General features: G+C 49.2%; 1 protein-coding gene across 1 annotated transcript in view; it reads left to right on the top strand.

The window, feature by feature from the left end:
- The first annotated feature begins 3,408 nt into the window (after positions 1-3,408).
- LOC134967027 (ly6/PLAUR domain-containing protein 5-like) overlaps positions 3,409-15,807 on the top strand; it is a 60,962-nt gene continuing 48,563 nt past the window's right edge. Inside the window, exon 1 of the mRNA XM_063944019.1 lies at positions 3,409-3,719. Coding sequence (XP_063800089.1) covers positions 3,644-3,719 — 76 coding nt within the window. The 5' untranslated portion in view covers positions 3,409-3,643. The remainder of the gene's footprint in view (positions 3,720-15,807) is intronic.

Here is a 15,807-nt window from a genome sequence, read left to right as displayed (position 1 = left end):
CAGAATGCAGCATACAGGGCTTCGTCGTTCCATGCCAGTTCGGACGCCAGGATCTTGATCTGTATTAGGTACTGTCCCCCAGTACGCGCTGATTCTGAGAATCTCAGAAGAAGCTGAAGTTACTCGGCCTGGCTCGTCGAAGATACGCCTAAATGTCGTTACAAAGTCAGTATAGGAGGACAACAGGGTGTCGGACTTCTCCCATAAAGGTGATGCCCAATCGAGGGCTGAGCCGCTGAGGAGGGAAATAATATAGGCAATTTTAGTGCGATCACTGGGGAAACTGCCAGGTTGTAGCTCAAAATGAATCTCACATTGATTGAGAAATCCCCTGCAAAATCTTGGAAATCCATCAAATTTTGCTGGCGTTGGAAGATGAAGACGTGGAGCAGAAATGGGTAAGGTGGGTGGAGTTACAACTGGTGTCACTGTGGTGGACACACCGGACGCCCCTGATCCACGGAGGGTCGTTTGGATCCCATCCAGCCGTGTAGAGAGATCCTGGAGACAGCGGATGATGTGGCCTTGTGCAGCCTCCTGATGTTCAAGTCTGGCTGCCAGTTCTTGCATCGGCCTAGCCGCTTGATCCTGGTCTCCGGCTGGATTCATATGGTCAGTGCTTACTGTCACAACTGAGGGCCTGAGCTGACAGGAGGAAGCCTCAGTTGTAGGGGCTGAGATGTAGTGGAACATGGGAGGTTGAATCAGACCCCTTGACATGTAAGTTACACGTAAGAAGATTTGCCCGAAGGCGTGACCATGACAACCAGAGTAAAAGTCAATAATAATTTATTACAGAAAGCTCCATGATTCACAGCAGTGGTAAAAAGAATAATGCAATCAGCAATAATATATCACAGTTCCTAGATACTACAGGTTGGCAATGGCCACAGGGCTCTGGCAGTAAGGTACAGTTCTTTATGTCCTTGAGATGGAAAGTCCTTACCAGACCCGTCTGTAGTAGTGGGATAGCCTAGGAACACACCAGCTGATGTTTTACTGTAAGCTGGTACGCTGTTGATGGAATAGCTGCTGTGAGTACTGGTTAGAACCAGTCAGGTGTTAGCATGGAGTCATAGGCGTGCGCAGCACATTTTATTAGGGGGTGCACGACTGGAGTGGCGTGCCTAGCACCGCCTGCTGGGCATGCCTAGCACCATATATTAGCAGTCAATGCAAACTAAATAATATAGGGAATTTGATTAAATAGAGTGTACAGTGAGGGCTGGCAGATGTTTATTAAACCTAATAAGCTGTAAGCCTGGGACCTCACTGACATCTGTTCTGCTCCTGTTGGGATCCTGACGAAGTGATCCACGAAACGCGTTAGTGTGTGGCTTCTTGATGTCACCACAGCAGGCTCGCAGCTCCGGTTAGCTCACTCTGAGGTGGTCCGACACGTATCGGTTCCTGGATCTGTGAGACGAAGTAGTGTGGGGCAGGATCCCAACAGGAGCAGAAGGAAGCTGTAGCTTTGCCTGGTGGAGTATTATTGATTAAAATAATGTGGTAACCAGCCCACACAGTAGATTGTAATGGTACGGGAGGCTATAAGTGATCTGTAGCTTTGTACCTGATATATATTTTAACCAAATAAATCTTTTAATGCACTATGGAGCGCCTCCACTATTTATATTTTTTGTAGATGTATGTGACCCGGTGGACTACAGTATCACATAGAGAAGTCGCGGTAAAAATAATTTTCTGGGTGTAAAGATTTTATCTCTCACCGTTGAAAACGTGTTGACAAATTATTTGAATAGATATTGTGAGCACAGTATACATAAATATATATATATATATATTCAACGAAAACAGGCGGCACTCACAGACTTGTAACGTGTATAAAAGCCACCGCTCCGGGTGAGCTATTTATTGAAAGTGCACTTTCAATAAATAGCTCACCTGGAGGGGTGGCTTTTATGCACGATACAAGTCTGTGAGTGCCGCCTGTTTTCGTTGATTGTATCATGGTGGGTCAGCAAACCCACAAGGAGGGCACCACAGCAAGTAACTAGCAGCTGCAGTGCCGGGGCCTACATACGATATATATATATATATAACCTGAGCCAAGCAATCAGTAGTCTACTGAGTGCACCTTTAGACTATAGCCTAAAGGTGTACTCAGTAACCTACTGATTGCTTGGCTCAGGTAATTATATATATATATATATATATATATATATATATTTATATTAACAATAATTAATAACCCTTTATTTTTTTAGTCATAATGTTATCCCCCTCACCCCCTGCCTGGCCTGAACTCCTATCATATCCCTGGTGCACACAGACACAGTAAGTGAGTGATTCTAGACTTGACTTCACTCACATTCTGAGGGCTCAGGCAGGATGAGAGACCACTGCTGTCCTCCTGACCTTCTGACCTCCTCCAGGCTCCATCGGTACTAGGGGCTCCAGGCTCCATCGGTCCTAGGGGCTCAGCTCCACTGTCCAAACAGTCCTGGCGTGGTGTGCTGTCCAAAATGGAAGGGTAGCAGGGCAGGGCACACACACTCGCTGCCACTAGAACTGAGCGCGGGTGAGAGCCGGGGAGACAGCGCAGGGCGGGCGGAGAGGAAGGGAGGGAGGGAGGGCGCGCGGTGTGACGTGCTGACGTCACACCGCGAGGCAGTCGGACCATTACGGTGGGTGGGCTGGGCTGTGCAGCCAGCCACCCAACCACGAAGAAGAAGCTGAAAGTTCAGCTGTGACGGAGTCTGACCGGCGTCTGCGCAGCGGGAGGGGGTGACTGACTGGGCAGCGGGTGATGCAGGACTCAGGAGGTTATCCGATCATCGCTATCAGTGTGCTACTGTACACAGACAGGGATGATCGGATCGTAGCAGGCGTGACATGCGAGAGGTGCCTAACATTAGGGGGTGCCTGTGCGCACCAGGCACCCCCCGTGTGCACGCCTATGCATGGAGTGGATGCTGCATGGAACCAGCCAAATGGTAGATTGAAGCTAGAGAGCGTTGAAATACTGGTACCGGTGATTGTAGATATCCTCTGGGGAAGCACCAGCACTTTAAGAAATGCTGAACCCTGCTGGAAGCTGACCACTGGAAGCAGATGGAATAGTAGCTGGAAGCTGGAGTAGTCACGGAGGACTGCAGAGTCAGGCTGCACCGCAAGGTGGTAAGCTGGTGCGGTTCTCTTAATAGAAGCTGGAGACAGGAGCTGGAAACCTGGAAAAACAACCACAGGAGAGAGAGACTGGAAACAAGGTTTGACAACCAAAGCATTGACGATTTCCTAGTGCAGGCTCAGTCCCTTTATACCCTTAGGTGTAAAGGGATTGGATGACTTAATTATGCAGGCTTCAGCAAAGCTTTGGATTGGAGGTCAGGATCATGTGACTGAAACCAAGATGGCTGCGCCCATGCCGGCCTGTGGAGGGAAAGATGTTTGTATACACCACATGGGGATTCCTCTGTAATGGCGGCGGTGGACAAAGAGAACGCCGACTTGCGTCTCAAACTTCAACATGGGTGGCCGCGGCTGCAGTAGGAGAGGAGTGCCACATATCCTATATGCAACAGGAATATGGAGATGATGCCCGAGACCCCGCCAGCAGGTGACGCCATGCCAGTCACCCGGGCATTGAGGAACAACATCCACGGATCAGCAGAGATGAGATATGACGTATGGATGCTTGCATCACAGCTGGGAACCAGGCCTAGGACGCTGGGATAGCCTTAGGAGACACCTGAAAGGTAAATAATGGCGTCCAGATACCCGGATCGTGACACTATGGAGATGTGAGCAGGGATCAACTACCATACTTGTCTGTTATTCATGCATTATGTGCCCCATGGAATGTATCACTCCAATGCTGATGAGTACTGGGCCCCTCATAGAACTCACTGGCCAGTGGGTATCAGAGTAAAACAGATAAAGTGTAGTGCACACCAGGGCAGCCATCAGGGGGTGACTGTGGGGACTGGTATCCCTGCCCTTACAGAGAGGGGGGCCCACCCCTGGCTCCTCGCACCAAAACCTGGAGAGCTACACCAAGCTGTGAATCAACAGCGGACTGATGAACAGGGAGGACTTCTTAAAACAAGCCTTATCTGCTTATCAGCTCTCTGTGAACTGTTCCTGTAGGTCTGCAACACTCCACCGATATGTAACGTCACAATGTATGACATCACATAGGGGTGGAGCGGTGCGGCAGAATCTTTTTTTGGGGGGTCAGAGGGGCCCTGTCTCTTTTGTCAGTCCTGGGCCCCACAATTTATGATGGCAGCCCTGGTGCACACATGCACTGACCACTCATGACTGGGGGGTTTTATTGGGAACCGCACCTTTATTAGAGGAAGCCTGAGTAGGCTGGGCTTGTCACAGAAAGGTAATGGATACTTTTTGTTTGGTTTTTTACATTACGACCTGGAAGATTTCTCCAAAAACCTCATCTTGTAGCTACAAAGTGTCTGTATGCGATGCAGTTCCACTAAATACTGTACATAGGGGGTCATTCCGAGTTGATCGTTAGCTGCCGATGTTTGCAGCGCAGCAATCAGTTAAAAAAATGGCAGAGCTGCACATGCGTATGCGCCACAATGCGCACGCGTGTCGTACGGGTACAAAGAGCATCGTTGCTGTGCAATGGTTCTAGCAATGAATCCATTCGAACAGCCGACCGCAAAGAGATTGACAGGAAGAAGGCGTTTATGGGTGTCAACTGAACATTTTCTGGGAGTGTTTGGGAAAACGCAGGCGTGTCCAGGCGTTTGGAGGGCGGGTGTTTGACGTCAATTCCGGGGACTTTGTCGCTGGATTCATTGCACAGGGTAAGTAACTGCAGCCCTGGTCTTGTTTTACACAAAACTCTATTAGCATAGCAGGGCTGCACAAGTGATCGCAGCCTTGCTATGCTAAAATACACTCCCCCATAGGTGGCATCTAGTTGATCGCATGAGCAGCAAAATGTTGCTACGTGCGAACAACTCGGAATGACCCCCATAGGGCCTAATTCAAGATTGATTGCAAAACAACATTTTCCTCTAATGGGCAAAACCATGTGCAGTGCAGGTGGGGCAGATATATCATTTGCAGAGAGAGTTAGATTTGGGTGGGTTATATTGTTTCTGTGCAGGGTAAATACTGGCTGCTTTATTTTTACACTGCAATTAGGACTTCAGTTTGAACACACCCCACCCAAATCTAACTCTCTCTGCACATGTTATATCTGCCCCCCCTGCAGTGCACATGGTTTTGCCAATTAGAGGAAAATGTTGTTTTGCAATCAACCTTGAATTAGGCCCATAGAACAGTTTATATATTTTCCATGCGTAAATCTCAGGAGTTTGGTTTGAAATCATGCATTTATAGTGTGAGGTTTGGCTTGGTTTAACTCACTTGGGGGCCTATTTATCACCATCCGCATCCAGGATGCGGATGACAGGTGATAAAATCGCCTCAACTCGCACTGCGATAATTGATTACACTGCAGGGATGTATCAATTATCTCATGCAGGAACAGAGCTTGTCCCTGCAATGCCTCTTCGCAGCATCATTGGGGTATTTTTCGTAAAAAATACCCCGATGTCCTGCTGCACATGCACCACCCCCACCGACATAGCCGCTATCGCCGCCACCCGGTCGCCCCCCCCACCTGTCGCGACTACCCCCGCGCGCCGTGGACACCCCCCAGCAGGATAATATTACTCACCTGTCCAGGGAGCCGGTCCGCGCTGCTTCAGGAGCCTGCCGGGCGCCGGTACCTTCTCCTGCACTGTAACCCCCGGTGCTGTAAAGTGTGCTGCCATTTTGCAGCGTCACTTTAATGCACCGGGGTCACATTGCAGCATATGGGGACCCTGCGCCTGGCAGCGCTCAGCGGAGCAGCGGACACCGACTCCCTGGACAGGTGAGAATGTTTTGTTTCTTTTTTTTTTCTCATACGTCCTAGAGGATGCTGGGGATGCATCAAGAACCATGGGGTATAGACGGGATCCACAGGAGACATGGGCACACTATAAGATTTTGAATGGGTGTGAACTGGCTCCTCCCTCTATGCCCTTCCTCCAGACTCCAGTTAGATTCTGTGCCCAGTGAGACTGGATGCACACCGAGGAGCTCTCCAGAGTTTCTCAGAAAAAAGACTTAGTTAGGTTTAATATTTTCAGGGAGACCTGCTGGCAACAGGCTCCCTGCATCGTGGGACTGAGGGGAGAGGAGCAGACCTACTTCTGTGAGTTTCAGGACTCTGCTTCTTAGGCTACTGGATACCACTAGCTCCAGAGGGTTTGATCACTTGGTGCGCCTAGCTGCTTGTTCCCGGAGCCGCGCCGTCAACCCCCTCACAGAGCCAGAAGACAGAAGCCGGGTGAGTTTAGGAAGATCAGAAGACTTCAGTGACGCGTTTGAGGTACCGCGCAATGGTTGCGCTGCGCGCCATGCTCCCACATATGTACGGCACTGCAGGGTGCAGGGCTCAGGGGGGGCGCCCTGGGCAGCATAGGACCCTCAAATAGCACTGCCAGAAGTAAAAACTAGTTACGGGACCCCCGCCAGTATAAATATGAAATTTAAGCGGGACTGAAGCGTGCCATGAAGGGGGCGTGGCTTAGCCCTCACAGTTCTGACCAGCGCCATTTTCTCTTCACAGAAGCTGCAGAGACGCTGAGCCTGGCCTCCCACACTACTGTACAAGTAACAGGGTGCAAAACGGGGGGGGGGGGGCACAAGTGATTTGGTGCTAATTATTTATGTGGTACCCACGTCTGGGGACCCCAAGGCATACTGACTTCCCCCATTTTTGCAGCCAAAACTGCCTGAGAGACTTTTGTAAAAAGGGACACTAAGAGTAAAGTCCCTTGGTGGTCACCTAGCAACTGCCCGGAACTTGGAGAGTGGGAAGCCCTGGGGATGGGGATTGGAGAACGGAGGAAGCGGGAAAAAGCAAGGAGGAGGAGAAACCGGGGGATAGGGCAGAGTGCAGCGGGACCAGGACGAGGAGAGAGAGAGAGGCCGGGCACGCGGCCGCTTCATGGCAGCCTAGAGAGAGGACGGCCGTGTGTAGAGGTGAGAGCCGCAGGAGAGCTGGACGCCGCCCGCCCCAGCTGACGCAGAGAGAAAGAGAGAGGAGAGCCGCCAGCGACCGCCAGTGAGTGACCGGAGCCGCGGAGAGAAGCCGCGACCAGCCGGGAAGGCATCGCCGGCTGCCGCTGCACGCAGGGGGGAGCAGACCTGGTGTCCGAGGCTGCTGTACAAGAGCCGCGGCGGGTGCAGACAGGAAGCACCGCCGTGTGGATAAAGAAGAGAAGACACTGCCGCAATCTTATGGAAGGAGATCACTAAACCGGGGTATCCACCCCTGAGCCACTTTTACCCCTGAAAACCTACATTTAGTGGGGTCCAATTGTAATGAAATATACTGGGTGAAAAGGGGGATGCCCCTACCCAGAGACGCTACAGTCTAAAAGCTCCCCTCAGCCTCCATTATACCTGGCCCTTACAGTGACACCCTGCATGAGCTGTTTCTATGTGAGCTCCCTTGAAAGTCAATCTGTGTAGAAAGCCACCAGCGTCTACAGCGTGCCCGTCTGCCTGGGGCGATATTTTGCTTAGGAGTAGAGTCACCCTCGGTGACTTACCTTTTCCGTGGATACCGTTAGCCATTGCTGCTGTGTTGTATTACCAACAGTTAGTTGTGCACACCTTTCTATGAATACTTACCTAACGCCCACTGGGGCGCAGGAACGGAACATTAGTGCCCGGCGTATAATGCCCTCTTGTGGACAGTCTAAGAAGTGCTTCCACGTTACTGCCCAAACATTTCTTACCTCAAAATATCGTTACAGTTCAACTGATTACTATTGTATGTAACAATGATTGATTGTTTGACTAAGTTATTGTCATATCTTGTCAGATACTTAAGTTGCGATTACTGCTGTAGACAGGGAAAGCAATAGGGTATTGTGAGGATGTTTAATATATGCAATTGCTCCAAGTGAGAATTGAGCTGTAGCGGTGACTGATATTTTCAGTGCAATAAATGGTTGTCACTGTCCCCATGTGTAGTGGTCCTTGAGTATATTGTGTTTGGGTTGTCCTTCCGGGGTTCTCCTGGTCCCTCTGTCCCAGCCACACAGGTGACGGAAAGAATAGTCGCTGGCCTCGACATCGTTGAAGAGTGGATACGGTCGAAGATGACCGAACCTCAGGTACGAACCCACCTTATAGCGATATCACATTTATATATTAAGCGCTAACAGGTCTGGGCAGTCTTTTTACTCGCTTCAGTACCGGGATAGGCGTTGGGTTGTGAGCTGGCAGAACTCCCTCTGTGTCTCTCTTACAGGCTTTGTTGTGGGTCTGTCTCCTATAGCCCCAGTGTGGTTGTGGGTGTCGGTACATGTGTGTCGACATGTCTGAGGCTGAGTGCTCTTCCCAGGAGGAGGCTGGAGTGGGGACAGAAAATACTGTGAGAGTGACCGTGTCGGCAACGCCGACGGATGATTGGGTAAATATGTTGAGTGTTTTAAAGGCAAATGTGACTCGGTTGACTAAGAGATTTGATAGATCTGAGTCTAAGAACCAGACATGGAGGAAATCCATGGAGGATGCTTTGTCACAAGTTCAGACCCCTTCGGGGTCACAGAAACGTGCATTTACCCAGATAGCTGATACAGATACCGACACGGACTCTGATTCCAGTGTCGACTATAGTGATGCCAGATTAAATCCGAAACTGGCTAAGAGCATTCAGTACATGATTGTGGCAATAAAAGAAGTGTTGCATATAACTGAGGACCCTGCTGTCCCTGATACTAGGGTCTGTATGTATAAAGGAAAGAAACCTGAGGTAACGTTTCCTCCCTCTCATGAACTGAACGCGCTTTTTGAAAAGTCTTGGGAAAATCCTAACAAGAAGATGCAGGTTCCCAAAAGAATTCCAGTGGCATATCCGTTACTGTTTGGGGACAGTGAAAAGTGGGAGTCAACCCCCATGGTAGACAAAGCTTTATCGCGTCTATCCAAAAAGGTGGCACTTCCGTCTCCTGACATGGCAGCCCTAAAAGATCCTGCGGATCGTAAGCAGGAAAATACACTAAAATCCATTTATATCCCTACAGGGTCGCTACTCAGGCCTGCCGTTGCTTCGGCATGGGTGAGTAGCGCTATTGAAAAGTGGGCAGATAACTTGTCATCTGAGATAGATTCCCTAGACAGGGATAGCGTGCTTTTGACTCTGGGTCATATTAGAGACGCTGCAGCATATTTAAAAGAAGCTATAAGGGATATTGGCCTTTTGGGATCAAGGGCCAATGCCATGGCTGTCTCAGCAAGGAGAGCATTGTGGATTCATCAATGGAATGCTGATGCTGACTCTAAGAAGGCGATGGAGTCGTTACCGTTTAACGGTAGTGTCCTGTTTGGTGACGGCCTCACTGACCTGGTGTCTACGGCTACCGCGGGTATGTCGTCATTTTTACCTTATGTTCCTGCACAACAGAAGAAAACGCCTCACAATCAGATGCAGTCCTTTCGGCCCAATAAATTAAAAAAAGGACGAGGGTCCTCCTTCCTTGCTGCGAGAGGAAGAGGAAAGGGAAAAAGGTCACAGGCTGTGGAAAGTTCCCAAGAGCAGAAGTCCTCTCCGGCTTCTACCAAATCCCCCGCATGACGCTGGGGCTCCTCTGCGGGAGTCTGCACCGGTGGGGGCACGTCTCAGACTATTCAGTCAGGTCTGGGTGCACTCGCACCTGGATGCTTGGATAGTAGAAATAGTTACCCAAGGATACAGATTACAGTTTCAAGACGTGCCCCCTCACAGATTTTTCAAATCGGCCTTGCCAGCTTCTCTTACAGAAAGGGAGGTAGTATGTGCTGCGATACTAAAGTTGTGTCAAAATCAGGTAATTGTCACGGTACCCCCGTCACAACAGGGGGAAGGCTTTTATTAGAGCCTGTTTGTGGTAACAAAGCCGGATGGCTCAGTCAGAACGATTCTGAACCTAAAATCCCTCAATTTCTTTCTAAAAAAATTCAAATTCAAGATGGAATCTCTCCGAGCAGTGATCTCCAGTCTGGAGGAGGGGGATTTTATGGTGTCGGTCGACATAAAGGATGCCTACTTACACGTCCCCATATATTCTCCACATCAGGCTTACCTGAGGTTTGCTGTTCTGTATTGTCATTACCAATTTCAGACGTTGCCATTTGGTCTGTCCACGGCTCCGAGGATTTTCACCAAGGTGATGGCGGTAAAGATGGTTCTCCTGCGCAAGCAGGGAATCACAATTATCCCGTACCTGGACGATCTCCTCATAAAGGCGAGATCCAAGGAGCAATTGCTGAAAAATGTTGCCCTTTCACTGACGATTCTGCAACAACATGGTTGGCTCCTACATTTGCCAAAATCTCAGTTGGATCCGACGACACAGCTGTCGTTCATGGGTATGATTCTGGATACAAAATTACAGAGAGTTTTTCTTCCAGTGGAAAAGGCTCTGAAAATACAAAACATGGTAAAACAGATTCTGAAACCAGCAAAGGTGTCAGTCCTTCAATGCACTCGGTTGCTGGGGAAGATGGTGGCGGCCTACGAGGCCATTCCGTATGGCAGGTTCCATGCCTGGGGGTTTCAGTGGGGCCTGTTGGACAAGTGGTCCGGGTCTCACCTGGACATGCACCGGAAAATAATCCTGTCTTCCAGGACCAGAATCTCCCTTTTGTGGTGGCTGCACAGTTCTCACCTTCTGGAAGGACGCAGGTTCAGGATTCAAGATTGGATCCTGGTGACCACAGATGCAAGCCTCCGAGGCTGGGGAGCAGCCACACAGGGAAGAAATTTTCAGGGAAAGTGGTCAAGCCAGGAAGCTTGTCTGCACATAAACATTCTGGAATTAAGGGCCATTTACAACGGCATTCTGCAAGCAGAACATCTTCTTCGAGGTCTGCCTGTCTTGATTCAGTCAGACAACGTACATAAACCGCCAGGGCGGAACAAGGAGCAGAGCGGTGATGGCCGAGGCCACGAAGATTCTTCGCCGGGCGGAAAGACATGCCAGCACTCTGTCAGCAGTCTTCATTCCAGGAGTGGACAACTGGGAAGCAGACTTCCTCAGCAGACACGATCTTCATCCAGGAGAGTGGGGTCTTCATCAAGAGGTCTTTGCAGAAGTAACAAGCCGTTGGGAAATTCCTCAAGTAGACATGATGGCGTCTCTCCTCAACAAGAAACTTCAGAGATATTGTTCCAGGTCAAGGGACATTCAAGCGATAGCGGTGGACGCCCTAGTGGCACCGTGGGTTTTTTCCATCGGTATATGTGTTCCCTCCACTTCCACTCATTCCAAAGGTGATAAAGATTATAAGAAGAACAAGGCTTCAGGCGATACTCATTGTTCCGGATTGGCCAAGAAGGGCCTGGTATCCAGATCTTCAGGAGTTGCTCATAGAAGATCCCTGGGCTCTTCCTCTTCGGGAGGACCTGTTGCAACAGGGGCCGTGCATGTATCAAGACTTACCGTAGCTGCATTTGACGGCGTGGCGGTTGAACGCCAAATCCTAGCCCGAAAGGGTATTCCCAGTGAAGTCATTCCCACACTTCACACCTGCCTTTCGAAAAAGACGCCCTGCTGGCGTTGAAACGCGTTAAGGACACAGGCTTCCTACTACAAGGATTTACACCCCAAAGCTACGGGAAGCTTTACACCTAAACAGCGATTTAACCTGCACTGCATCTTTTCACCTTTGCAGCCAGACCGCACATTCTAAGCTGAACGGTGGAAGCTACGAGTGCCGCCCCTCCAAGTCCAGCGCAGACCGGTGAACGGAGCCCCTGTCGGACGCCCGCCCAATAGAGGAAAGGCTCACTGTGGGTCATACACACCAGGAACGCTATCCCTATTTAACTCCGGATTTACCAGCTATTAGCCCCCGTTTGCAAAGTACGGAGGTACCGGAGTCGGTGTGGACTGGGCTAGGACATCGCTTTTAGACACCCCGCACGGCGCGGCTTCCAGATTGCCCACTGAGGTTCTGGCGAGTGTCTCCATCTGGACTGTGGGATAACACCAGGGAGCAGAGATTGAAGGAGCTCCTGCCCAGTGGTAACTGTGTGCATACAGTTAATAACATACATGTGTTTCTTTTTTGCAACAGCTATCCATTCTTATGAACTTATGTTTTTTGCAACTGGCTATTAGAACACAGTTGCTAGTGACTTTCGTTCCATCATCTATCAGTGTGCACACATATAATCCACAAAAGGCTGTTCAACTTCCAGGTGTTAATGATATACCAATTATATGCTACTAATTAGGCTTATTTAGTGCTTATTTAGACATTGTGATGTTTTAAGATATTACCCCCGGGAGGTTGTTGTAATTTCTATATGCATTTTAGAAAATAAATGTTTTATCATATTCTGGTTGTCTAGCGCCACTTGTTATTTGTTTTATAGTTTTCGTTTTAAGGGATTGGCAATTCCCTTCTTCAAGAGGCTGCTGACAACCTAGTGCAGTGCTATTCACCTGAGCGCATAGTTTTTTCTATTTTTTTCCACACTTCTTCAGGCTAGAAAAGAAGTAACGGTGAAGCATTACCACCAAATTTGGAGGAAATATGTGTCTTGGTGTCAATCCAAGAAGGCTCCTACGGAAGAATTTCAGCTGGGGCGTTTGCTCCATTTTTTGCAAGCAGGTGTGGATGCGGGCCTAAAGTTAGGCTCCATTAAAGTATAGATTTCGGCCTTGTCGATTTTTTTTCAGAAAGAATTGGCCTCCCTTCCAGAAGTTCAGACCTTCGTGAAAGGCGTGCTACACATCCAACCTCCATTTGTGCCTCCTGTGGCACCGTGGGATCTTAATGTGGTATTGCAGTTCTTGCAATCGCATTGGTTTGAACCTTTGCGTAAGGTTGAGTTAAAATTCCTTACTTGGAAAGTAGTCATGTTGTTGGCCTTGGCGTCCGCAAGGCGGGTGCCTGAGTTGGCGGCTTTGTCTCACAAAAGCCCCTATTTAATCTTTCGTGCTGATTGAGCGGAGTTGAGAACTCGTCAGCAATTTCTGCCAAAAGTGGTTTCATCATTTCACATGAACCAGCCTATTGTGGTACCAGTGGCTAATGACGCCTGGTAGGAATCGAAGTCACTCGATGTGGTCAGAGCTTTGAAGATCTATGTTGCCAGAATGGCTCAGATTAGGAAAACAGAGGCTCTGTTTGTCCTATGGGCTCCCAACAAGATTGGGGCTCCTGCTTCTAAGCAGACTATTGCGCGCTGGATCTGTAATACGATTCAGCAGGCTCATTCTACAGCTGGATTGCCGTTACAGAAATCGGTGAAAGCCCATTCTGCCAGAAAGGGGGGCACATCCTGGGCGGCTGCCCGAGGGGTCTCGGTGTTACAACTTTGCCGAGCTGCTACTTGGTTGGGATCAAACACCTTTGCAAAGTTTTACAAGTTTGATACCCTGGCTGAGGAGGACCTCTTGTTTGGTCAATCGTGCTGCAGAGTTATCCACACTCTCCCGCCTATTCTAGAGCTTTTGTATAAACCCCATGGTTCTTGAAGCATCCCCAGCATCCTCTAGGACGTATGAGAAAAAAGGATTTTAATACCTACCGGTAAATCCTTTTCTCTTAGTCCGTAGAGGATGCTGGGCGCCCGTCCCAGTGCGGGCTGTATCTGCAGTTTGGTTATAGTTACGCTCATGTTGCATTGAGTTCAGTCAATCTGTGACTGTTGTTGGTCATGCCATTGCATGCGTTGTTGTTGAATGCCATGTTGTACGGCGTGTTTGAGGTGTGAGCTGGTATGTATCTCACCTTAGTTTTAAAATAATTAAATAAATCCTTTTCCTCGAAATGTCCGTCTCCCTGGGCACAGTTCCTATAACTGGAGTCTGGGGGAGGGGCATAGAGGGAGGAGCCAGTTCACACCCATTCAAAGTCTTATAGTGTGCCCATGTCTCCTGCGGATCCCGTCTATACCCCATGGTTCTTGAAGCATCCCCTGCATCCTCTACAGACTAAGAGAAAAGGATTTACCGGTAGGTATTAAAATCCTATTTTTTTTTACACTGATCAGCTTTTGTGGGCAAAAGGGTGCACATCGCAGTGCTGCCCTGTGAACTCGCCAGCCTGAGATGGCGAGATTATCACAAGGCACACTGCGGTATTTTTTCACATTTTTTTTAGTACATTTGGCCACATCACATTTCCCATTGTAAGTATGGGGAATGCGATGTGGGTTACTAAAAAAAAAAGTGAATTACAGGTTGTGTATCCCATATCCAAATATTCTGAAGTTTGGAATATTCCGAAATACGGACTTTTTTGAGTGAGAGTGAGATAGTGAAACCTTTGTTTTTTGATGGCTCAATGGTGGTCATTCCGAGTTGTTCGCTCGTTATTTTTTTTCGCAATGGAGAGATTAGTCGCTAATGCGCATGTGCAATGTCCGCAGTGCGACTGCGCCATGTAAATTTGCTATGCAGTTAGGTATTTTACTCACGGCATTACGAGGTTTTTTCTTCGTTCTGGTAATCGTAATGTGATTGACAGGAAGTGGGTGTTTCTGGGCGGAAACTGGCCGTTTTATGGGAGTGTGTGAAAAAACGCTACCGTTTCTGGGGAAAACGCGGGAGTGGCTGGAGAAACGGAGGAGTGTCTGGGTGAACGCTGGGTGTGTTTGTGACGTCAAACCAGGAACAAAACTGACTGAACTGATCGCAATGGCTGAGTAAGTCTCGAGCTACTCAGAAACTGCAAAGAAATTTCTATTCGCAATTTTGAGAATCTTTCGTTCGCAATTTTGATAAGCTAAGATACACTCCCAGACAGGGACAGAACTACTGGCGGGGCAGGCAGTGCATTGCACTGGGGCCCCGCCGGACTCAAGGGCCCACAGCCGCCGGCCGGCATTACATGAATGAGTCACAATGACTCATTGTATGTCATGCCGCAGCCGCACACCAGCGCTCCCGTGACCCGCCCGTCATCCGCACACGAAGGAGGGAGGAGGGTCCGTCCCTCCCTCCCTCATATACAAACAGGTCACAGTGACAGTCTCTCAGTGAAGGAGAGAGCCGCAGCAGCGCTTTGTTACTGGTGGAGGCGCTGCTGCTGCTGCTCCTCTGCTTCACTATAGGCTGTCTCTGAGAACAGCCTATAGGGAAGCAGAGGGGCAGCAGCAGCAGCGCCTCCACCAGTAACACAGCGCTGCTGCGGCTCCCTCCTTCACCTTCCTCCTCCTTCTTCTCTACTGCCCGGGAAGCTGCACCGAGGAGCCTGAGCCAACAGAGAGGGTAAGTATAATCTTTCTTTCTTTCTTTCTTTCTTTCTTTCTTTCTTTCTTTCTTTCTTTCTTTCTTTCTTTCTTTCTTTCTCTTTCTTTTTTTATTTGTTGGGACTGCCTGCCGCAATGTGTAAAAAGGGGGGACTGCCTGCCGCTATGTATAAAAATGGGGAATCTGCCTGCCGCTATGTATAAAAATGGGGAATCTGCCTGCCGCAATGTAAAAATGGGGAATCTGCCTGCCGCAATGTAAAAATGGGGAATCTGCCTGCCGCAATGTAAAAATGGGGAATCTGCCTGCCGCAATGTAAAAATGGGGAATCTGCCTGCCGCTATGTATAAAAATGGGGAATCTGCCTGTCGCTATGTATAAAAATGGGGAATCTGCCTGCCGCTAAGTGTAAAAAGGTAGAATCTGCCTGCCGTAATGTGTAAAAAGGGCACGCTATCTGCCGTTATGTGTAAAAGTGTATGGTGTCTGCCGTAATGTGTAAAATGGGGACGCTGTCTGCCGTAATGTGTAAAATGGGGACGCTGTCTGCCGTAATGTG

Source organism: Pseudophryne corroboree, chromosome 10 (genome assembly GCF_028390025.1).
Source record: "Pseudophryne corroboree isolate aPseCor3 chromosome 10, aPseCor3.hap2, whole genome shotgun sequence".
NCBI classification, from domain to species: Eukaryota; Metazoa; Chordata; class Amphibia; order Anura; family Myobatrachidae; genus Pseudophryne; species Pseudophryne corroboree.
Note: the sequence above shows the minus strand (reverse complement) of the source record. Positions and strands in the feature narration are given on the sequence as shown.